The sequence below is a fragment of the Oryctolagus cuniculus genome, chromosome 18 (genome assembly GCF_964237555.1).
Source record: "Oryctolagus cuniculus chromosome 18, mOryCun1.1, whole genome shotgun sequence".
NCBI classification, from domain to species: Eukaryota; Metazoa; Chordata; class Mammalia; order Lagomorpha; family Leporidae; genus Oryctolagus; species Oryctolagus cuniculus.
The window spans coordinates 55,592,890-55,617,373 of NC_091449.1; the positions used below are offsets into that span (position 1 = coordinate 55,592,890).

The 24,484-nt window shown below is 43.0% G+C and overlaps 1 protein-coding gene across 5 annotated transcripts in view; it reads left to right on the top strand.

Moving 5' to 3' along the window:
- The window catches only part of PHLPP2 (PH domain and leucine rich repeat protein phosphatase 2), a 92,032-nt gene that overhangs the window by 61,181 nt on the left and 6,367 nt on the right, over nucleotides 1-24,484 (top strand). For 4 of the 5 annotated variants that reach the window (XM_070062685.1, XM_008257569.4, XM_017342345.3 and 1 more), the window contains exons 11-18: nucleotides 7,706-7,801; nucleotides 10,238-10,393; nucleotides 11,589-11,789; nucleotides 14,736-14,898; nucleotides 15,472-15,602; nucleotides 17,864-17,974; nucleotides 18,776-18,970; nucleotides 20,629-20,860. In XM_070062685.1, the coding sequence (XP_069918786.1) occupies nucleotides 7,706-7,801; nucleotides 10,238-10,393; nucleotides 11,589-11,789; nucleotides 14,736-14,898; nucleotides 15,472-15,602; nucleotides 17,864-17,974; nucleotides 18,776-18,970; nucleotides 20,629-20,860 (1,285 nt within the window). The remainder of the gene's footprint in view (nucleotides 1-7,705; nucleotides 7,802-10,237; nucleotides 10,394-11,588; nucleotides 11,790-14,735; nucleotides 14,899-15,471; nucleotides 15,603-17,863; nucleotides 17,975-18,775; nucleotides 18,971-20,628; nucleotides 20,861-24,484) is intronic. The other variant, XM_051846986.2, reaches the window with a different exon arrangement.

The window sequence follows — 24,484 nt, forward strand, 5'->3', positions numbered from 1 at the left end:
CAAATGGCTGGAGATGGGTCGATCCAAAGCCAGGAGCCAGGAGTTTCTTCTGTGTTTTCCATATGGGTGCAGGGGCCCAAAGACTTGGGCCATTTTCCATTGCTTTCCCAGTCTCATTAGCAGAGAGTTGGATCAGAGGTGGAACAGCTAGGACTCGAACTGGTGCCTATGTGGAATACCAGCATTGCAGGCAGTGTCTTTACCCACTGCACCACAGCGCCCAATGATAACTCTTTTCATATGCTGATTTCATTTTGTTTGGGTAAATTCGCCGCAGTTGGATGGCTGGGTCACATGGTAGATCTATTTTCAGATTTCTGAGAAATCTCCATTCTGTCTTCCACAATTTCTGTACTAGTCCATATTCCACCAACAGTGGATTAGGGTGCCTTTTCTCCCACATCATTACCAGCATTTATGATTTTTTGATTTCTTATTGGAGTGAAATGAATCCTGATTGTCGTTTCTATTTGCATTTGCCTGATGGCTAGTGATACTGAACGTTTTTTTCAGGTATTTGTTGGCCACTTGAATTTACTCTTTGGAAAAATGCCTGTTAAATCATTTGGTCATTTCCTAACTGGATTGTTTGTTTTGTTGCTGTTGAGTTTCTTTAGCTCTACAGATTCTGAATATTAATCCTTTATCAGTTGCTTAGTCTGCAAATATTTTCTCCCATTCTGTTGGTTGCCTCTTCATTTTGCTGAGTGTTTCCTTTGCAATGCAGAAGCTTCTTAGATTGATGTAGTCCCATTTGTCTATTTTGACTTTGATTGCCTGTGCTTCTGGGGTCTTTTCCAAGAAGTCTTCGCCTGTGTCAGTGTCTTAAAGAGTTTCATGAATATTCTCTAGTAATTTGATGGTATCAGGTTGTAGATTTAGATCCTTGATCCATTTTGAGTGGATTTTTGTGTGAGGTAGGGATCTTGTTTCATATTTCTGCACACAAAGATCCAATTTTCCCAGCACCATTTGTTGAAGAGACTGTCCTTTGTCCAGCGGTTGATTTAGTTGTTTTGTCAGGGATGAGTTGGTTGTAGATGCATGGATTGATTTCCGGGATTTGTATTCTGTTCCATTGGTCTACATGACTATTTATGTGCCAGTACTAGGCTGTTCTGATTTTAACTGAACTGTAGCTTATCTTGAAATCTGGTATTGTGTTGCCTCTGGCTTTCTTTTTGTTGTTTACAATTGCTTTAGCTATTTGGGGGGTCTCTTGTGTTTCCATATGGATTTTAGCATTGTTCTTTACTAGATCTGAGAAGAATGTCATTGGAATTTTGATTGGGATCACACTGAATCTGTAAATTGCTTTTAGTAGTATGTATTTTTTGCTGGCATTAATTCTTCCAATCCATGAACTTAGAAGATTTTTCAATGTTTTTGTGTCTTCTATTTCTTTCTTTAGTGTTTTATAAGTTTCATCATAGAAATAATTCACCTCCTTTGTTAAATTTATTCCAAGTTATTTAAATGTTTTGGGACCAGCGCTGTGGAATAGTAGGTTAATCCTCCAGCAGTGGCACCAGCATCCCATGTGGGTGCCGATTCTAGTCCCAATCCAGCTTTCTGCTATGGCCTGGGAAAGCAGTGAAGGATGGCCCAAGGGCTTGGGCCTCTGCACCTGCAAGGAGACTGGGAAGAAGCACCTGGCTCATGGCTTTGGATCGGTACAGCTCTGGCCATTGCAGCCATCTGGAGAGTGAACCAATGGAGGGAAAACCTTTCTGTCTCTCCCTCTCACTGTCTGTAACTCTACCTCTCAAATAAATAAAATCTTTAAAAAAAATTTTAAATGTTTTGTAGCTATTATGAAAGAGACTTAAAAGAACTTAAAAGTTCTTTCTCAGCATAGCATTGTCTGTGTATACAAAATTTTTTGATTTTTGTGTGTTAATTTTATATCTTGCAACTTTTAGAGTTCCAATAGTCTCTTAGTGGAGTCTTTTGGCTCTCCTATATAAATAATTATGTTATCTCTAAACAGATAATTTGAATTCTTCCTTTCCAATTTGTATCCCTTTGGTTTCTTTTTCTTGCCATTCAATTTGATATTTCTCATAAATTTCCTTGATTGTGTTGAGGAATGTTTCTTATACTCAGTTTACTTAAGATTTTGATCATGAAAAGATGTTGTATTTTGTTAAATGGTTTCTCTGCATCTATTGAGATAATCATGGCTTTTATTCTTCAATTTATTAATGTAATATATTGCATTTACCGACTTGCATATATGGAACCATCCGCTGCACACCAGGGATAAATCCCACTTAGTCTGGGTGAACAATCTTTGTGATGTGTTGTTGGATTCATTTAGCTAGAATTTTGTTGAGGATTTTTACACCTATGTTCATAGTGCTATTGGTCTGTAGTTCTCTTCCTTTGTTGCATCTTTTTCTGGTTTTTGAATTAAAGTGATGCTGGCCTCACTGAAGGAGTTTGGGAAGATTTCCTCCCTTTCAATTGTTTTGAATATTTGAGAAGAATTAGAATTTAAAAGTTCTTTAAGAGTCTGGTAGAATTCAGCAGTGAAGCCATCTGGTCCTGGGTTTTTCTTTGTTGGGAGGGTCTTTATTACTGATTTAATCTTCATCTTGGTTATTGTTCTTTTAGGTTCTGTGTCTTCATGACTCGATTTTGGTAGATTGTATGTGTCCAGGAATCTATTTCTTCCAGATTTCCTGATTTGTTGGCATATAGCTGTTTGTAGTAATTCCTGATGATTCTTTTTACTTCTGTGGTATCCACTGATCTCCTTTTTTATCTCTGATTTTATTGATTTGGGTCTTTTCCTTCTCTCTCTCTCTCTCTCTCTTAGTGTATCAGTCTTGTTTATTTATTTTTTTAAACCAGCTCTTTATTTCACTGAGATATATATATATGTACATATATATTATGTCTCAATTTTGCTTATTTCTTCTTTAATTTTTGATTATTTCTTTCCTTCTACTAATTTTGGGTTTGGTTTGTTGTTGTTTTTCCAGGTCCTTGAGATGCTTTAAAAGCTCATTTATTTGATGTGTTTCCAAATTTATTGATGCAGGCACTAATTGCTGTAAATTCCCTTCTTAACACTACTTTTGCTGTATCCTGTAAGTTTTGATATGTTATATTGTCATCTTCATTCTTATAGAGAAATTGTTTGATTTCCCTTTTGATTTTTTTCTATGAGCCTCTGTTCATTCAGGACTCTGTTCAGTCTCCATGTGTTGGCATATTTTCTAGAGGTTCTTAAGTTTTTAATTTCCAGCTTCATTCCATTGTGGTCAGAAATGGTATATGGTGGGGCCGGTGCCATGGCTCACTTGGTTAATCCTCCGCCTGCGGTGCCGGCATCCTGTGGGTGCCCCGTTCTAGTCCCGGTTGCTCCTCTTCCAGTCCAGCTCTCTGCTATAGCCTGGGAGGGCAGTGGAGGATGGCCCAAGTGCTTGGGCGCCTGCACCTGCATGGGAGACCAGGAAGAAGCACCTGGCTCCGGGCTTCAGATCAGCATAGCTCTGGCTGTAGCGGCCATTTGTGGGGTGAACCAATGGAAAGAAGACCTTTATCTCTGTCTCTCTCTCTCACTGTCTAACTCTGTTAAATAAATAAAAAATATTTTAAAAAAAGAAATGGTACATGGTACTTTTTTCAATTTATATGAATTTGATGAGACTTGCTTTATGGCCTGGCATATGGTCTATCCAGAGAAAATTCCGTGCACTGGTGAAAATGTGTATTCTGCTGCTGCGGGTTGGAATGTTTGTAGGTAGTCAGGTCCGTTTGGTCCATAATGTAGATGAGCACTGTTGATTCTTGTTGATTTTCTGTCTAGTTGATCTGTCCACTGATGAAAGTGGGGTGTTGAAGTCCTCCATTACTATTGTATTGGAATCCATATCTCCCTTTAGATCCATTAACATTTGTTGTAAATAGCCAGGCACCCTGGTACTGGGTGCATATACATTTATTATAGTTACGTCTTCCTGTTGAATTGATCCTTAGTCATTAAATAATGCCCTTCTTTGTCTCTTCTAACAGTATTTGTGTTAAAGTCTATTTTTCCTGATATTAGGATAGGTACAATTGCTCGTTTTTGCTTTCCCTTAGTATGGAATATTATTTTTTTCCCATCCTTTCTCTTATAGTCTCTGTGTGTCTTTGTTGACAAGGTGCGTTTCTTGTAGGCAGGAAATAGATGGTCTTATTTTTTAATGCATTCAGCCAGTTTGTATTTTTTAGTTGGAGAATTTAGTCCATTTAGATTCAAGGTTAGTATTGATAAGTAATGACTTGGTTCTGCCAGTTTTCTATAAATATTACTATTGTTTGCTTTGGATTTCCTTTGTACTTTTACTAGAAATTTTCTGTCTTCACATTATTTCATAATGATGACTGTCTGTGTTTCTGTGTGTAGCACATCCTTAAGCATCATTTGTAAGGCTGTTTGATTTGGAAGGTCTTTATTTCACCTTCGTTCATAAATGAGAGCTTTGCTGGGTATAGTATTCTGGGTTGATGGTTTTTTTCTGTTAAGACTTGGACTATGTATCTCCATTCTCTCCTAGTCTGTAGGGTTTCTGATAAGAAATCAGCTGTGAGTCTAATTGGAGATCCTCTGAAGGTAATCTGTCATTTCTCTTGTGCACATTTTATAATCTTTTCTCTATGTTTTTCTATTGAAAGTTGACTACAGTGTGTGTGATGAAAATCTTTTCTGGTCATGTCTATTAAGAATTCTATGTGCTTCCTGTACTTGGATGTCCTTATATTTCTCCAAATTAGGGAAGTTTTCCATTATTGTTTCACAGGATATGCCTTATAACCTATCTTCTCTTTCCACACCTTCAGAAGCTACTAAGACCCATATGTTGGGTCATTTGATAGTATCCCATAAATCTTGAACACAGTTTTTAATTTTTCTAATTTCTTCCTTTTTTATTTTATTTTTTAAAATTTGACTGTTTGCTAAGATTTGTCTTCTAATTTGAATATTCTTTCTTCTGCCTCACCAGGTCTGTTGTTAAGGATTTCCACTGTATTTTTGATTTGACATATTGTATTTTTATTCTTAATATTTCAGTATGATTTCTCTTCAAAATCTCTATCTCATAGGAAAACTTTTCATGCTTCTCATGTTTGGATTTCTTTAGCTCATGAATTTGCTTCTCATTGTTTCTGAGTAATCCTGTGATCATTCTTTTGAATTCATTTTTAGACATTTCATCGTTCTCTTCATCTTCACAATCTAATATTGAAGTGGTGTTGTGTTCCTTTGGGGGAGTCATGTTGTCTTCCTTGTTGTTTCTTTTATTTCCGTGTTTATTTTTGGGGATTTGTGGAAACACTTGTTAGTTTTCTCCACTGATGGGTTTTATTTTTGAACTGTGGCTTAGTGGAGTGTCTACTCCTTCAGTGATTACCCAGAGGTATATGCTGGGTGGGGCCAGGGAGCTCTGGTCAGTCTCAAGGGTAGGGTGAGAATCCAAGGTGATACCCAAGTTGGGTGTCATAGATTTTTTCTGTTGTCAGCAGGGGGTAGGGTATGATCTCCCCTGCTGGCATAATCACAACCTCACGTCCCCTTTTCCAAGGTGATCAATGCCTATGGTTAGCCCACAGTGGGTATAACCCCCCACTGTTGCAGGTACATGAATTGCACAAAGGATCTGTGCAGTCCTCAGTGTAAGCATGGAACCCTCTGCAATGACCCACCCCAGGCAGTTAGGGAGCTCTGAGCCTCACACACTGGGCACAGTGATTTCCCAAATACCCAGCTATACCCCAGGCCCTATCATGCAGTCCCAGAATTCTCAGTCATAGCACCCAAGGCTCTCACAGTCACGGGGAGATGAGGATCCCCTCTCAGCCCCATGAGTCTGCCCTACCCATGGAGAGAGCAGAGACGTTCCCAGAGCTAGCTGCCTGTGGGTGCTCTGCCTTGGCAGTTAGAGCCCCATAACCTGTGATAGCTTAAGAAGGGAGCACTTCACATTCCCAAGTACATGCCCAGCCTGAGTCAGTTGCAAATGTGGATTTTTCCATCTGGTAAAATCCCCTGGTTATGTGCTGCAGCCTCTACTAGTTTTGAGATGGTGTCTTCTCCATACTGGTTGCCAGGTGCCCTTGTCGGGGGGTGGGGGGAGAAGGGGGAAGAAATGTGCTTTTCCTTTGCTGTTTCAGGTGGGTACCCTGCCCCCAACTAGGGCTCTAAGCCAGCCTCAAAGTTAGTGTGGTTCCCAAGGTTCTGCCTTACGCAGTATTGCCAGTGGCATGGGTTGCTGCGGTCTGCTCTGACCGCCCTCTCAGAAGCTCATCTCTCCTCCAATCCCTGGCTACAGCAGTTGTGGGTAGTGTCCCTGCTCGCTGCTGTGTGTCCACTCTTTCCACGTCTCTCCATGACATCCTTTCTTCTTTCTTTGGAGTTTGTATTGCAAATTTATCTCCAACTTTCCCTGGGTAATACACCTCTGCTTCTCTTCTGTCTTCCTCTGGTCACAGTCAGCGCATCTTTTCCCTATTCAGACATCGTGGAATCTCCTCTTCCAGATCTTACTCAGATGTCATTCATCCCAAGGAGCTTGTCTTGATCCTTTTCAGGCAAAATGTTCCCTTCACTAAACTTTTAGCAGTATCTGCATTTCTTAAATACAGCACTTACCTCAGTCTGCTTCCTTGTGTCCTTTAGTCATTCCAGAGAAACCTGCACCTAGAGAATAAAGTTCCTTTACTAAGTGTCAGCTCTACTAAGTATTGAGTTCATGTTTCAAACCATAGATGGTTTTTCCTTCACTTGATACATGTTGTCCTTACTTCACTTTGATTCATTGTTTATTTTCCTTGGAATTTGATTCTCATCTCCCCTGAGGCACTCCTGCTCATTTTATTTTATTTTATTTTTAATTTATGAATTTGAAAAGCAGAGTGACATAGACAGAGACAGAAAGAGGAAGAGATCTTCCATCCTCTGGTCCATTTCCCAAATGGCCGCAACAGCTGGTCCTGGGCCAAGCCAAAGCCAGAAGCCATGAACTCCATCCACGTCTCCCATATGGGTTTCCTTGGCCAAAGTACTTGGGCCATCTTCTGCTGCTTTACCAGTGCATTAGTATGGAACTGCATCAGAAATGGAGCAGCCAGCACTTGAACCTGCTTACCTTGCTGCACCAGAACTCCGGCCCCCATGCTATTTTTTTTTCCAGTGCCTGGAAGGGCTAGTTCTGCCTTACTGCTTTTTCTCCGTGATATTCTTTGATAGTTTATAAATTTTCAAAATGCATTTCAGATTTTTGATTTTGTAGTGTAAAAATGGAAATTGTGCTATCTGGTATGAGATTCCGGTGTTGCAAGTGTACCATAACACTGGCCCCTCTTCATTTTCTAAAGGCTGTTTAAAATTCCACTTGCATTCATTCTTTCCTCATTTCTGCCTCACTCCAACCCATCACATGTTTACTTTTCTATCTTTTTTACATCCTTTGAGCAAGTGTCAGAATTTTTCCAGATTATATGTATTTGTGTGCTAGTTTCTCACTCTAATAATTCAACAGCCTTTACTTAGCACCTTCTGCATTCTAGTAGTGTACTTGGGACTGCCTTGTAGATTCTGTCCCTGCCCTCAAGGGGCTCCCAGACTCGTTAATAGATACCTTTCAGTCTAGTGAAATGAGTTCCACATGTCATCTTAAATTATGTCTTTTAATTTTTTTTTTTTTTTTGCCAGAAATCTGCTAGAATGTGTCCCTGACTGGGCCTGTGATGCAAAGAAGATAGAAATAATAGATGTGAGTTATAATGTTCTCACAGAGGTTCCTATGAGGTATGTGGGTATGTGTGGATGTGTGGATGTGTATGTGTGTATATATATTTTCAAGTTCCCACTCATTTGTTGAGTAAATATTGGTCACCTGATGAGTACAAGGCAATATGACTTGCCTTCAGGAATATGCTAATAGTTAATGCATGGTCTTGGCCTGCAAGGGACTTTAAAAGAGTCTAGTATAATATATGCATGGACAGCTGATAAAATATACTAAGAGTTGCTGGCATAGGTTGGTGATAGACTCATAGTTAATAATAGTTAATTTTATATTTTGAGTTATTATGAGATGGCAATGAACTTTGCTTTTATTATGATACCCAGTCCTTTAAAAACTGCTTATGAGGAAACTAAGGCTTAGACTAGCATAACCTGAGGTTGCACTTAACTAGAGAGTGATGGGAGCTGACGACTGAGTGTAGTCCTTAGTCCCAAGCCTTTGTACCCGATCACTACACCAAAGAAATAATTTTAGAAATGCAGAGGAGGAACTAGAGAGTGCCTCATGGAGAAGATGGCATTTGAGTTGACCTTTACCTGAAGGTGGCATTTCTCTAAATGGAGGTGTTAAGAGAGTAGTAGTTGGGGCTGGCACTGTGGTGTAGCGGGTAAAGCTGCCGCCTGCAGTGCCTGCATCCCATATGGGCACCGGTTCAAGTCCAGGCTGCTCCACTTCCCATGCAGCTGTCTGATATGGCCTGGGAAAGCAGTGAAAGATGGCCCAAGTCCTTGGGCCTTTGCACCCACATGAGATACCCAGAAGAAACTCCTGGCTCCTGGCTTTGGATCGGCCCAGTTCTGACTGTTGGGGGCCAAATGGGGAGTGAACTAGCGGATAGAAGACTCTTTCACTCTCTTCTCTCTCTATACCCTCAGTAACTCTGCCTTTCAAATAAATAAAATAAATCTTAAAAAAAAAATAAAACTTTCTGGACTTTATTGTTAAATGGCCTAGCATATTTTCTTTTAAAAAGTATTTATTTGAAACAGAGTGACAAGAGAGAGAAAGAGGGAAAGACAGAGAGTGAGTAGGATCATCCATCTGCTGGCTCACTCCCCAAATGTTCACAACAGCTGGGACTGGGCCAGGCTGAAACCAGGAGTTTGGAGTTCCATCTGGGTCTCCCATGTGTGTGGCAGGGGTCCAAATACTTGGGTCATCATCTCCTGCCCTCTCAGGAGCATTAGTAGGAAGCTGGATCAGATGCATAGAAGCTAGAGCTCAAAAAGGCATTCTAATATGGGGTGTGGATATCCTAAGCAGTGGTTTAATTTATTGCTTCAGAATGCCTGCAGCCTAGCAGATTTTAAGCATTTAATAAATAGTTTTTTGGGGCCAGCGCAATGGCTCCCTTGGTTAATCCTCCGCCTGTGGCGCTGGCATCCCAGATGGGCGCCAGGTTCTAGTCCCGGTTGCTCCTCTTCCAGTCCAGCTCTCTGCTGTGGCCCGGCAAGGCAGTGGAGGATGGCCCAAGTGCTTGGGCCTTGCACTCGCGTGGTAGCGCCTGGCTCCTGGCTTTGGATCGGCGTAGCTCCGGCCATAGTGGCCATTTTGGGGGGTGAACCAATGGAAGGAAGACCTTTCTCTCTGTCTCTCTCACTGGCTAACTCTGTCAAATAAATTAAAAAATTTTTTTTAAAGTTTTTCTTATAGTAAAATTTGTCTTATAAATGTATTATGTTAATAAGTTATGATAATATAATGAACTTCTAGAGAAGTTGCTTTTTTAGTTTAGGTCTCCTCTATGCTATTTGCTTTAGTTGATTTATCTTTTTCCTTTTTTAAGATTTATTTATTTGAAAGGCAGAGTTACAGAGGCAGGGGTGGTAGTCTTCTGTTCGCTGGTTCACTTCCCAAATGGCTGCAACAGCTGGAGCTGCACCGATCTGAAGCCAGGAGCCAGGAATTTCTTCCGGGTCTCCCATGCGGGTACAGGGACCCGGGCCATGCTGCATTGCCTTGCCAGGCCACAGCAGAGAGCTGGACTGGAAGAGGAGCAACTGGGACTAGAACCCGGCGCCCATCTAGGATGCCAGCGCCTCAGGTGGAGGATTAACCAAGTGAGACACGGCGCTGGCCCCCTTGGGCCATCTTCTACTGCTTTCCCAGGACATAGAGAGAGCTGGATCGGAAGTGGAGCAGCCAGGACTCAAACTGGCGTCCATGTGGGATGTCGGCACTGCAGACGGCGGCTTTACCCGCTACGCTACAGTGCTGGCCCCCCCTGATTTACCTTTTCTAAGATGATCTTCATGATTCCCTGGTGGGTGGTGGGTAACATGTAGTGTAGTTAGTTTCTTGACCCAGGCACTTAAGTGATTTTGCAATCTCGAAGAATATATTTCTATTACTTTATTGTTTTAGTCAAATAGCCTAGGACGAAAGCAAAAAGATTTATTTTTCAAAATGTATTTATTTGCATTATTCTCCTTTAGAATTCTGAGTAGTTTGAGTCTTAGAAAACTGATGATGGGACACAATCACATCCAAAACCTTCCAGCGCTGGTGGAGCACATCCCACTTGAGGTCCTGGATATTCAGCATAATGGACTCACCAGGCTGCCAGATACCCTCTTCTCCAGGGCTTTAAAGTAAGTATGCAGGACTTTTTTTCTGAAGAACAGAGTCATTGGCTAAGAAAATGGAGAAAACCAAGATGAGCAATAGTAATTTAGCATGGAGCTACAGGAGACACAAAAGTCATTTAGCCCACAAGTGTCTGCATTTGTTTTTTCTAGTATCTTATCCCACCCCTCCCTTTACATTGTTTGAGAGCTGTGAAGAGAGAAAGAATGAGAGAGCACACAAGAGCCAAGTGCACATGGGAGTGCTCCCATCCCCCAAAGCCTACAGTGGCTGGCGCGGGACCAAGGCTGAAGTTGAAGCCAGGAACTCAATCCAGGTCTCTCACATGGGTGGCAGGAACTCAATTACTTGAGCCATCACTACTTCCTCCTGGAATCTGCATTAGCAGGAAACTAGGGAGCTGGAAATCCAACCTAGACACTCAGATATGGGATGTAGGTGTTTCAATGGCTAGACCAAACACTCACCTTATTAGTTTGGCAGTGTATTAAAAAGTCTTTAAAATACACACACTCACACACACACATACATCCTTTGATCCCACAAATTCTGCTTCTTAGAATGTTCCTAAAAGTAAATGAATGCATACTTTGATCACTTCAGATACAAAGCGCTTCAAATTTGTCAGACTGAATTATAGCTGACAGTGACCTTTGCTTTGTGTTGACTGGCTTCCCTGATGGCTGTGATTTCATTCACTGAATGGTCCTTAAAGCACATAAGTAAGTGTTCGCACCAGTGTTTGTGATTGTGTGTGCATGGAAATGCAGATATGTCCGCTATCAGGCAGCTGTTGATAGATCACTAAATAATGATGTTAAAACCAGGTAGGGATAAAAACAGATGAATTTTTTTCTGAGAGGTGTTTGCATAGTGCAAATACATGTTGATATGATGCCCATCTGCATCCTTTCAGTAGATGCATTTAGAGTAAAAGATGAAGCTAGGTGTGAATCAGGCTCCAACAGAAACCTGGGAAAATAACCAAGCCTGTATTCTTTCCTTTCTACTTGGCTTCTGTGAATTGAGAAGAAGAAACTCTGGATAGAGTCAGTTAGAGAAAACTACATGAAGGAAATGAAGTTTTTTAATTTGGAGCTTGGAATGACAGCATTCCATCCTGAGATGACAGGATGGTTTCCACATAAGAAAGCAACAAATGAAGATAAAGGAAGTGATGATTTGTGTGTGTCCTCTCAGCCTCAGATACCTGAATGCATCTGCAAACAGTCTGGAGTGTTTGCCATCTGCTTGTGCTGCCGGCGAGAGTCTGAGCGTGCTGCAGCTGCTCTATCTGACCAGCAATCGCCTGACTGATCAGTGCATACCTGTCTTGGTTGGGTTCCCGCACCTGCGAGTCTTGCACCTTGCCAACAATCAACTACAGACCTTTCCTGCAAGGTGAGTGGATGCAAACTTTGATCACTTCAGATACAAAACATTTTACATTTGTCAGACTGAATTGGAGCTGACTATGACCTTTGCCTTATGTTAACTAATTCCCTGATGGCTGTAATTTCACTGAATGGAAAAATTTCTCTCTCTCTCTTTTTTTTTTTTAATAAAGATCATGCCATCTGCAAACGGATTTTTTTTTTAAAGATTTATTATTTATCTGAAAGGCAGAGAGAGGCAGAGGCAGAGGCAGAGGGAGAGAGAGAAACATCTTCCATGTGCTGGTTCACTCCCCAGATGGCCACACTAGCTGGAGCTGCACTAGTCTGAATCCAGGAGCTAGGAGCTTCTTCCAGGTCTCCCACGTGGATGCAGGAACCCAAGGACTTAGGCCATCTTCCACTGCTTTCCCAGGCTGTAGTGGAGAGCTGGATCGGAAGAAGAGCCACCAGGACTCGAAACCAGCACCCATATGGGATGCCAGCACTGTAGATGACGACTTTACCCACTACACTGCAGCGCTGGCCCTGAAAAATCTTAATGGTTCATACCAGGGCCGACACTGTGGTGCAGCAGGTTAAAGCCCCAGCCTACAGCACCCCATATGGGCACTGGTTTGAGTCCCAGCTGCTCCACTTCCGATTCAGCTCTCTGCTATGGCTTGGGAAAGCAGTAGAAGACAGACTAGGTCTGGACCCTACACCCACGTGGGAGATCTGGAAGAAGCTCCTGGCTCCTGACTTCAGATCAGGTCAGCTCTGGCTGTTGTGGTCATTTGGGGAGTGGACCAGCAAATGGAAGACCTCTCTCTGGCTATACCTCTCTCTCTGTAACTCTGTCTTTCAGATAAATTAAAAAAAAAAAAAGGTTCATAACTAGTTGCTAAGTATCAGTACAAGTGTGGTTAAAATGTGTTTAATTTTTAGTCCTAGTTACTTAATAGTGGTGTGGGAATATTTGACCTAGAAAAGTACAAGCTTATGAAGTCAAATTCTGAAGATAATTTTTTATCAACATTGTTTTATAAAATACTGTGAATCTATTAATTTACTCATAATATGACTTTATATATTGAATACCTACTATTTGCTAAATACTATGTGACTTGTAGTGAAATTGGTGAGACAGACATGTATAGGCAGTTTCGCTGTAGAGTAGTTAAGTGCAGGGTATGAAATATACACGCAGGTAGCCAGTAGTGCAGTATAGGGATGGGGGCAGAGTTTAGTTGGATTTCCTAGAGAAAGAGATTACTGTAGTTAGCCACACTGTATTTACATGAGGATACAGGAGAAACATTTAAAAAAGAGACTGTCAAAGTTTTAGACAGCGTCAGATAAGTAAACAATTTTCTAAAAAATTCAGAAGTTTAACACCAAAAACTCCATCTATACCATGAAGGTAGTCATTAAAAGTCATATTTTAAAAAACTGAGTATAAGAAAAGACATTTGATATAGTGTAAATGCAATTTTAAATATAATGAGAGGTTACATAATGTTTGGTAGTTTGTTACACTTTGAATGGAAAGCATATATTTTTATTTTTATTTCATTTTACAGATATTCTCGGAAATATAAACTCAGAAGAACAGAGTTTAAGTATTAACTAAATTATAATTTTGGTGAACATTTTCGTGAACATTTATGAAATGAAATAGAGCTTTTTTTTTTTTAACAACTTCTGACTTCAATCACCATGCTTGAATTTTATTTTATTTTTTTAAAGATTTATTTTATTTATTTGAAAGAGTTACAGAGAGAAGTAGAGACAGAGAGAGAGGTCTTGCATTCGCTGGTTCACTCACCAGATGGCCGCAACAGTTGGAGCTGCGCCATTCCAAAACCAGGAGCCAGAAGCTTCTTCCAGGTCTCCCACATGGGTACAGGGACCAAAGCACTTGGGCCATCTTCTACTGCTTTCCCAGGCCACAGCAGAGAGCTGGATGGGAAGAGGAGCAGCCAGGACTCAAACCGGTGTCCATATGGGATGCTGGCACTGCAAGCAGTGGCTTTACCCACTATGCCACAGCACCAGCCCCAGCATTGGGTTTTAAAGTGAATGCAGAGGGGCCAGCAATATGGCATAGCTGATTAAACTACTGCCGGCAGTGCCAGCTTTACATGTGGTCGCCAGTTCAAGTCCCAACTGCTCAACTTCTGATCCAACTCTCTGTTAATGCGCCTGGGAAGCTGGCCCACATTCTTGGGCCCTGCACTCACATGGGAGAGCCCTCAGGAGCTCTTGGCTCCTGGCTCCTGGCTCCTGGGTTTTTTCCAGATGAAGCGCCCCACCCAGCTCCGGCTTTGCAGTCATTTGAGGAATGAACCAAAGGATGGACGATCTCCATGAAGGTATTAGGCTGACTGAAGACACTGGCAAGCTTCACTCAGTTGATGGAAGTGAGCCTTATGAATCACTTGTCTCAAAGACCAGACACAGTGCTGTGTGCATAATAAAAACCTGATCAATTTTTAGCAGAGATGAACTGTTATGAACTGGTAACTGTAGAAATTTAGACTTGATAGGAGTCTTAGTGATGATTTAGTACAACTTCTTTGTTTCACAGCTTAGCTAGTTTTGGTCCACTGGTACCAACTCGCCTGGTATTTTGCAGTGACTTGGTGGTGACACAAGGAATAGCACTAACCTCCCAATGGTAGGCCAGTGCTTTTTCAGCCCCCTCTTCCAGGTCATGGCCACAAGATCTAACAGCTGTGAGCCACAAGGGAAGCTTCGGCCCTTGAAAGTCTGAGAGACAGATCAGGCTGAGATGTAAGAGTGGTGGTGGTTGTGAGCCAGGGTCTTAGCTGCTGTCCAGTTTTGTTTAATTTTCCCCAGTAATCGGCAGTAGGCCAGGTCAGCCCTTTGAACTCTGGCTGCTTTGAAATAGCACTTGCTTGGCAGCTGCTCATTTTTGGTGCAATCTGGTATTTTGGTGTTTCTTTTTTAGCAAACTAAATAAATTGGAGCAGTTGGAGGAACTGAACTTAAGTGGCAACAAGCTTAAGACGATTCCCACAACTATAGCAAACTGCAAAAGACTGCACACCCTTGTTGCACACTCCAACAACATCAGCATTTTCCCAGAAATCCTGCAATTGCCTCAGATCCAGGTACTTTTATCTGCTGGAATTAATGAATCCCTTATGGAGGAAATGGCGCTAGTGTGAAGGAGATAATTCTCTTCTCATAAGGAAGAGGTATTGTTCTTATGTACTCACCCTGGGATCAGAATGTACATAACTGCTTCCTTGGAGAAATTTTTTTTTTTTTTTAATTTATTTATTTGAAAGACAAGACAGAGTTAGAAAGAGAGGTCTTCCATCTGCTGGTTCACTCCCCATTAGCCAGGGCCGAGCCGATCCAAAGCCAGGAGATTCTTCTGGGTCTCCCACTTGGGTGCAGGGGCCCAACCACATGGATCATCATCCACTACTTTCCAAGGTGCATTAGGGAGCTGGATCAGAGATGGGGCAGCTGGGACTCAAACCGGCACCCATGTGAGATGCTAGCACTGCAGGCTGGGGCTTTAACCAACTTAACCCACTGTGCCACAGCGCCGGCCCCTCCTGGGAAGAAACTGAGTTCCCACTTGAGGATGTAATAGGATATTGAACATTTGGGACTAAAGATTTAACTCTCTATGCTGTTTTTGTTTGTTTGTTTGTTTCTCCATTTCATCTCAGTTTGTAGATCTAAGTTGCAATGACTTGACAGAAATACTCATTCCAGAGGCTCTGCCTGCTACACTACAAGACCTTGACCTGACTGGAAATACAAATCTGGTTCTGGAACACAAGACGCTAGACATATTTAGGTACGTAAAAATCTGAAATTTAATCCATACCTGCTCTTCTTTAGGACTGTGTAGATCTTGTTCTCTCCAGTAGTCAGTCTTTTTTTTTCCCCTTCAAAAATAATTTATTTGTTTCTGGTCACAAAACACAGGAAGTGGCCGGTGCCGCAGCTCAATAGGCTAATCCTCCGCCTTGTGGCGCTGACACACTGGGTTGTAATCCTGGTCAGGGTGCCGGATTCTGTCCCGGCTGCCCCTCTTCCAGGCCAGCTCTCTGCTGTGGCCAGGGAGTGCAGTGGAGGATGGCCCAAGTCCTTGGGCCCTGCACCCGCATGGGAGACCAGGAGAAGCACCTGGCTCCTGGCTTCGGATCAGCGTAGTGCGCTTGCCACAGCGCACCAGCCGCAGCGGCCATTGGAGGGTGAACCAACGGCAAAGGAAGACCTTTCTCTCTGTCTCTCTCTCTCACTGTCTACTCTGCCTGTCCAAAACAAAACAAAACAAAACACAGGAAGTTGCGAGGGCAGTGGGTGTTCCCAGTGGCTGCCCTCTTCCTGGTCTGTACACCTTGTACACAGCGCCCCAAGCTGTTTCTCCCATTCTAACAGCTGCAGAGTATGGGGAGCAGGCAGGATGCTGAGCCACAGACCCCTACCCCCCACTTACAATGTGGGGACACCCCTCGGGTGAGCGCTCCAGCTCACCCCTGCGTATCTGCCACAGACCAGCCCTGTCTACACAGCCCCTAGGGGCTGCACCTTGCAGCAGTGAAGTAGTCAGTCTATTTGTGTTAAAACTACTACATGGCTACCACACAAACATATGTCTGGTATTTTTACATATTAGGCATAAATATATTAGTTGGTACAGATTGCATTACAACATCTGTAAGATGTACGAGTTCTTTGTACCTGTATCAAAATGTGTAAAATAAGTAGATATGACTGAAGCATAGAAATCTTTGTTTTGCTGAGATCTTGATTGAAAAGAATGGCATTAATTTTGACAGTGTTTGGCCCCTATTTCTTCTTGCTGCACCTTTTCTTTTTTTTTTCCTCCTGGTTAGGGGGTGGGGGCACTTGGCTGCTCTACTTCCAATCCAGCTTCCTGATAATAGAGCCTGAGGAGGCAGTGGATGATGGTTCAAGAATTTGGGCCCCTTTCACCCATGTGGGAGACCTGGATGGAGTCTCTGGCTCCTAGCTTTGACCTTGCCCAGTCCTGGCTGTTGTGGGTATTTGGAGAGTGAATCACAGGATGGAAGATTTCTCTGTGTCTCCTCCCCTCTCTGTTGTTCTGCCTTTCAAATAAGCTGCTGCTTGGTATGCTAGCATCCTAGATTGGGGTACCAGCTTGAGTCACAGCTGTCTGCTTCTGATCCATCTCCCTGCGAACTTGCCTGATGGAGTTCTGAGCACCTGGCTTCAGCCTGGCCTAGCTCTGACCATTGGAGGAGTGAACCAGCAGATGGAAGAGCCTTCTCTCTTTCTCCATTTCTGTCTCTCTCTTTCTCTCCCCACCACCCGTGTTACTCTGCCTGTGAAATAAATAAATACTTAAGAATTAATCCTTAGGGTTGGCATTTTGGTACAGTGGATAGAGCTGCTGCATCCCAGTGGGTGCCAGTTCGTGTCCTGGCTACTCTACTTCCAATCCAACTCCTTGCTGATGGCCTGGGAAAGGCAGCAGAGGATGGCCCAAGTGTTTGGACCTCTGCACCCATGGCTCAGCCCTAACTGTTGCTGCCCCTTGGAGAGTAGAACAGCAGATGAAAGACTTTTATTCCATCCTTCCTTTCTTTGTTTCTTTCTCCTTTTTTTCTGTATTTTTCTTTCTAAGATAGAATTACAGAGAGGCAGAGAGAAAGAGAGGTTTCCTATCCACTGGTTCACTCCCCAAATGTCTGAAACGGCCAGAGCTGTGCTGATCCAAAGCCAGGAGCCAGGAGCTTCTTCCAGGTCTCCCATGTGGCTGCAAGGGCCCAAGGACTTGGGCCATCTTCCACTGCTTTCCCAGGCTGTAGCAGAGAGCTGGATCAGAAGTGGAGCAGCCAGGGCTCAAACTGGCACCCATATGGGATGCCAGCACTGCAGGTGGCAACTTTACCCACTATGCCACAGCACCAGCCCTGAAAGACCCTCTTTGTCTCTCCCTCTGCAGCTCTCTCAGGTAAATAAAGAATTTTTGAAAAGAATTAATCTTAACACATGATATCTTTGGGAGAGTTTTCATCAAAGACAGTCTAATATATGGCTTAATCTTCTCTTCTTTCACCTCAACAGCCATATCACAACACTAAAAATTGATCAGAAACCTTTGCCAACCACAGATTCTACCATTACATCAACCTTCTGGAGCCACGGACTGGCTGAGATGGCAGGACAGAGAAATAAGTGAGTGTGTTGACTGTGAAGACTGAGTTCAAGAACTGGCAGCCCCTGGTGTCTCAGATGTCTCTGGTGCTCCTAGTGAGGCCCTGATGTTCTGTTGCACATAAGCATATCAGCATGTCAGCTCACATAAGATCCTTCTGAGACTATGCTAAAGTGAGACAAATGTGCGTGTGCAGTCCACAGAATACCAAACACCTCCTCTCATGGCTAACATGGGTGTTTGCTTCTTAGGTTATCAATTACAGCTTTATCCTTGTGTTAAATTTCCTTCCCTGTCAACAAAGTTGAAATACCCAACTGTGGAGTCGTCCTGCTTTCTCTTAGCACCCAACCTAGTGTGATCCTCCACTTCCTAGAGCCCTGCCCAGTGACCCAACCAAAGCCCAAATCTTATACTCGTTTCTGTCCAACATCCTCTTACCAGTACGCCCCATGGTTTCATGGACTAGCATTCACCCTTGCTGCAAGGTCTAATAAACCCGGCTTGTCTAGTTACAGATGTGCTTTGGGGTTCTTGGGCTGAAGGGTTTTGACAAAATCCAGTTCTTAATCACTACCATGAGAAAATACATTATCTTCCAGCCTTGGGCAGCACTGCAAAACTATGTACTGCCCATGAGTGTGGCAAGACACGCCTTTCCTTAGGACATCACTGTTTTAGATTCTGCTGGATTATTTTCTCTAGGGACTTTCTCACATGTAAATTGAGAGTTACTGCTGTTCTGCTCCAACTTCAGTTGGAGAATAATCTGTTACCAAACACTTTCTTTGATGATTGTCTTTCTTCTGTTTCTGCTCTAGGCTGTGTGTATCTGCTCTAGCTATGGATAACTTGGCAGAGGGTGTGGGAGCCGCGTATGGCATGTTTGACGGCGACCGGAACGAGGAGCTCCCTCGCCTGCTGCAGTGCACGATGGCAGACGTGCTGTTGGAAGAGGTACAGCAGTCAGCACATGACACCGTTTTCATGGCGAGCACCTTCTTGGTGTCTCACAGGTAAGCAGATGGGTTGAATAATCCCTAACTCAGTTCTGCTTTTGGAAAGTCAGTCTCTGTAAGCCAGAAGATTAGGATCTGGATCCAGGACAGATCCCACTCCTTCTGTGATCCTGCTGTGGCTTGGAAGTGGGGACTTTGGCTCTTTAAAGAGCCACAGGAGTCATCTGCATTGTTTATATGTATGTGTGTGGAGGAAGGGAGGAAGGGGGTAAGGTTTCATCAGATTCTCCAGAGAGTCTGTGACCTCTAAGTACTTAACAAGCACTGATTAGGTTCATGTGTTTTGCGTACTTGTTATTGGGTACATACCCAGCTAATCTCCTCAAAGTCTAAGTCAATGGAGGTCAAAACTGTATGTAACAAAACTGCTGAAAATCTCAATCTAGTTAATGGAGAATCTTGCATATCAGGTGGGCTCCATAAAGGATATGAGCAACAACTGAGAGGTAAATTAGTACAATTAGGTTTGAAATGGAATAGCTTGGAGCTCAAGCTGATTTTTATCAATTAGTATAACACAAACCAAGGTGTTGTCAAAGTCTGTTTTTTCTTTTAAGATTTATTTATTTATTTGAAAGGCAGAGTTACAGAGAGACGGAGGCAGAGAGAGAGAAAAATGTCTTCCATCCACTGGTTCACTCCCCAGATGGCCACAGTGGCCAGAGCTGGGCTGATTTTAAGCCAGGAACCAGGAGCTTCTGCGAGCTCTCCCACACAGGTGCAGGGGCCCAAGGACTTGCGTCATCTTCAGCTGCTTTCCCAGGCCACAGCAGACAGCGGGATGGAAGTGGAGCAGCCAGGACTCGAACTGGCACCCATATGGGATGCCGGCCCTGCAGGCGGCGTCTCTACCTGCTACGCCACTGCACCAGCAAGAATCTTCTTTTTAGTAGTAGAATTGAGCTGGAGACTTGGCAAAATAAGGGGTTTGAGAAAGGGGACTCAGTATATGAAGCTCCTTCTTAGAGCCAGGCACTGTCCCAAGCATTTTTCATACTGTATCTTTAATTTTCAAACAAGTCAAGTAGGTAAATACTTCTTCAGAGAAGTTTCTCAGAGAAATGACTGGGCTAAGGATCCACAGGAAATGGCAGAGCAGGACATTGAATCTAGGTCTTCTGATAGTATCTGCTGTCTTTTAGTGTTGTGTAGGAAGTGTGGATGGATTATGCTCCTTCCTTCAAGGATTTACATCCTAAGTGAGTACTTGTCAGAGTGCTGTTGTCCTGGGACCAGCAGCCTCAGCATCACCAGAAACTTGTTAAAAAATTGGGCCAGCCCCTACTCAATCAGAGACTGGGATCGAGGCCCCAGTTTTAATGTTTACTATGCCCTCCAGATGATTCTGATTGTTCAGGTTTGAGAACCTCTGATTTAGGAGGTCTCTGATCAGACACAGAAGGAATAGAGGGAGACGCATTTGCATGTCTCTCCACCTACCCGCACCCTTGTAAAATCTCCATCAGCTGATGGAGTAGGAGGTCTGCACTCTCCCACTTTCCCACTGTCACCAGTGCCCAGTGCCTGCCTTCAGGTGGGCCGGGGGGGCTCTCTCACAGTTGTATGGCAGAAAAAGAAGGAAAGTAACACATGAAGCACACTGTCGTCTTCTTAAAGTGGCTTCCATGTCTTCATTTTCTTTGCCTTCTGAACAGGAAACTAGGAATGGCTGGGCAGAAGCTGGGCTCCTCCGCTCTCCTGTGCTACATTCGCCCTGACACTGTTGATCCAACAAGCAGTTTTAACCTGACTGTGGCCAACGTTGGCACCTGCCAAGCAGTCCTGTGCCGAAGTGGGAAGCCAGTGCCACTCTCTAAAGTCTTCAGCCTGGAACAGGATCCAGAGGAAGCGCAAAGAGTGAAGGACCAAAAAGCCATCATAACAGAGGTGCGTCTTGCTCTCTGCCATTCACTTCTTCTTCTAATTCTTCTTCTTTTTTAAGATTTATTTATTTATTTGAAAGTCAGAGTTACACAGAGAGAGAAGGAGAGGCAGAGAGAGAGGTCTTCCATCCACTGGTTCACTCTCTAATTGGCCACAATGGCTGGAGCTGCGCCAATCTGAAGCCAGGAGCCGGGAGCTTCTTCTGGGTCTCCCACATGGGTGCAGGGGCCCAGGGACTTGGGCCATCTTCCACTGCTTTCCCAGGCCATAGCAGAGAGCGGGATTGGAAGTGGAGCAGCCAGGACTCGAACTGGCACCCATATGGGATGCTGGCACTGCAGGCGGCAGCTTTACCCACTGCGCCACAGTGATGGCCCCTGCCATTCACTTCTACTTCCTAAATCAGTGAAGGTTGTTTGTCACAGAACAATGAAGATTCGGTTTCTTCCTGTTGTGCCTTGTAAATAGCAACCAATCCAAATACATGTTCAATTCAGATGGTTTCAGTAGTGGCACTAGAAGAAATTTAACTGGACAGTGAGTAGCAAAAAGAAAAAGCAAACTTAGTTAGAAATGAGAAGTCCCAGTTTGTGATCCTTTAAATGTGTAGCTAGCATATAGAATGAGTATTGTAACCCGTTATGTAATTCCAAATTCATGTGGTTTGTTATGCCAAATGGAAGAAGAAAGAGTTCTATAGTTTGACATCCCCATTCTGAAATGCCAAGTTTCAAAATATTTTTTCCTGTTTATTCTGTAAATGGCTTAGTATGCTCTTTTGTTTGTAATGAGATGAGAGCATAACATTTTTGCTTTCAAAGAGAGGTTAGCAATTATAATACATGCATACTGTAATGATCATTATTTACTGCAAACATTGTTTATTGCTTTCAAATCCCTTGCTGTTTAAAGTGAATTGTTTATTGTTGAGCTTTAAGACTTCTTTGTGTGTTTTGGAAACAAGTCCTTTATCAGATACATACTTAACAAATATTTTCTGTCTGAGGTTTTTGTCTTTTCATTCTTTTAACAGTGTGTTTTGCAGAGCAGAAGTTTTCAGTTTTAATGAAATCCCACTTGTCAGTTTTTCCCCCGTGTACTGTGTTTGTAGTGTTGCATCTGAAAATTTTGATGTTGTATATAGAACTCATTTCAAGCTTAAGGTCACCTAGATTTTCTTCTGAGTTGCCTTCTAGAAGATTTATAGTTTTGTGTTTTACATTTAGGCCTGCAGTCCATTTTGTGAACTGTGTAAGCTCTGTGTCTAGAGTCACTTTTTTTGCTTGTGGATGTCCAGTTCTAACGCCATTTGTTGAAAATACGATCTTTTTTTTTTTAACTGTATTGCTTTTGCTCCGTTGTTCATGATTAGTCAATTGTATGAAGAATTTTTAAAAATTACTCTAAGAGGTATTTAAGGCCGGCGCCACAGCTCACTAGGCTAATCCTCCGCCTTGCGGCGCCGGCACACCGGGTTCTAGTCCCGGTCAGGGCGCCGGATTCTGTCCCGGTTGCCCCTCTTCCAGGCCAGCTCTCTGCTGTGGCCAGGGAGTGCAGTGGAGGATGGCCCAAGTGCTTGGGCCCTGCACCCCATGGGAGACCAGGAGAAGCACCTGGCTCCTGCCATCGGATCAGCGCAGTGTGCCAGCCGCAGCGCGCTGGCCACGGCGGCCAATGGAGGGTGAACCAACGGCAAAGGAAGACCTTTCTCTCTCTCTCTCTCTCTCTCACTGTCCACTCTGCCTGTCAAAAATTAAAAAAAAAAAAAAAAAAGGTATTTAAAACTATTTTGGGACAATACAGGGGGTCTTCGTAAAGTTCATGGAAAATGCAGATTGTGAACAAATTGTGAAAAAGCATGCATGGATTTAAAACAATTATGCACCAAAATAAACTTATCTTTAATTCCAGTTTCCACGAACTTTTTGAAATCCCATTGGGTTTATGTGAGTCTATTTCTGAGCTCTTCATTTTGTTGGAATTCTCCCAAATTATACATCTTAGAATCCATCCAGGGGCCAGCGCTGTTACATAGCGAGTAAAGCCGCCGCACAGTACTGGCATCCTCTTCCGATCCAGCTCTCTGCTATGGCCTGGGAAAACAGTAGAAGATGGCCCAAGTCCTTGGGCCCCTGCATCCACGTGGGAGACCTGGAAGAAGCTCCTGGCTCCTGGCTTCTGATCGGTGCAGCTCCAGCCATTGCAGCCATCTGGGGAGTGAAACGGAAGACCTCTCTCTCTCGCTCGCTCTGCCTCTCCTTCTCTCTCTGTGTAACTCTGCTTTCAAGTAAATAAATCTTTAAAAAAAATTCTATCCAGGGAAGCACAAAAGCCATAAGTAACCCAAAAAACTTTGACATGCAGATGGTACTGTGTTAGTGGAGGCAGTTGGAATAGATAGAGGCTCTTGTCTTCCTGTAAGAAAAGAATTTCAGATGTGAGACAGATGCAGGCAGTAAGCAATTAGTGATATTTAATGAAGAGAAGACACCTGACAGACAAAGAACCAAGTGCCCAGTTTGCATTCAGACTAGAGCTTCTATGGGAATGGACACAGCTTTTCTGATAATTTCTCCTGCCTCCTTCCTTCTTTGGGATTTTGCTAGAGGAGGGCTTTCTGGGCATGCTAACGTGAAATTCCTACAGCCCCGTTTTATCAGCCCAGTGTTATTGTATCAGATAACCCCTGGTGTCAGGCCAGAAAGATCCTTCGGGGATTGGGATAGAGGGTGGGGGTGAATGCTGGGACTCCTCTGGGTTATTGGACATGGGCATGGCTTTTGATGTATAAATGAACTTCCTGGTTTTTTTCCTTCAGGCCCATCTCACATAGGCTAATGTTTATCTTCCTACCTAACAGGGTTCTGGAATTAGGAGACTTTGGTCTTTTTTTTTTAATTATTAGATTTTGTTTGTTTCAAATTTTAAAAGTTGTTAACATTTTGTCACATTCACTTCAAATGTAGACATGCACATAGAGACTGCAGTCTGAGGGGGTCTTTCAATCAAAATAAATGAAAGATAAAAGACAGCATTTCATTTGACTACTCTAATTTACGGGATTTATTAATTCATTTCTTTATTTCCAACTTTTTAATATTTATTTATTTGAAAGGCAGAGTTAGAGAATGAGGTAGAGAGATCTTCTGTCTGCTTCCCAAACGGGATAGAGAGATCTTCTGTTTACTTTCCAAATGGCTGCAATGGCCGGAGCTGGACCAGGCTGAAACCGGGAGCCAGGAACTCCATCTGGGTTTCCCATGTAGGTGGTAGGGGTCTACACACTTGGGCCATCTTTTGTTGCCTTCTCAGGAACATTAACAGAAACTGAGTCAGGAGTGGAGCAGCAGGGACTTGAACCTGTACTCACAGGCCGTGGCCCAACTAGCTGTACCACAACACTGGCCCCTATTTTATAGAATTTAGATCCTCCTTAGGGGCTCCTAGATAAGTGGGAAATGTTGTAAATTTTTTTTTAACCACAACATTTATTGTTTGCCTGTTATTTGCTAAGCACTGTACTTTTGTTATTTTATTTAATCTTAACAGTAACCCCCATGAAAGAAGGGCTGTTATTTTCATTTTACAGATGAATAAAATTAAGTGTAGAGTTTGTAACCAGTTTTC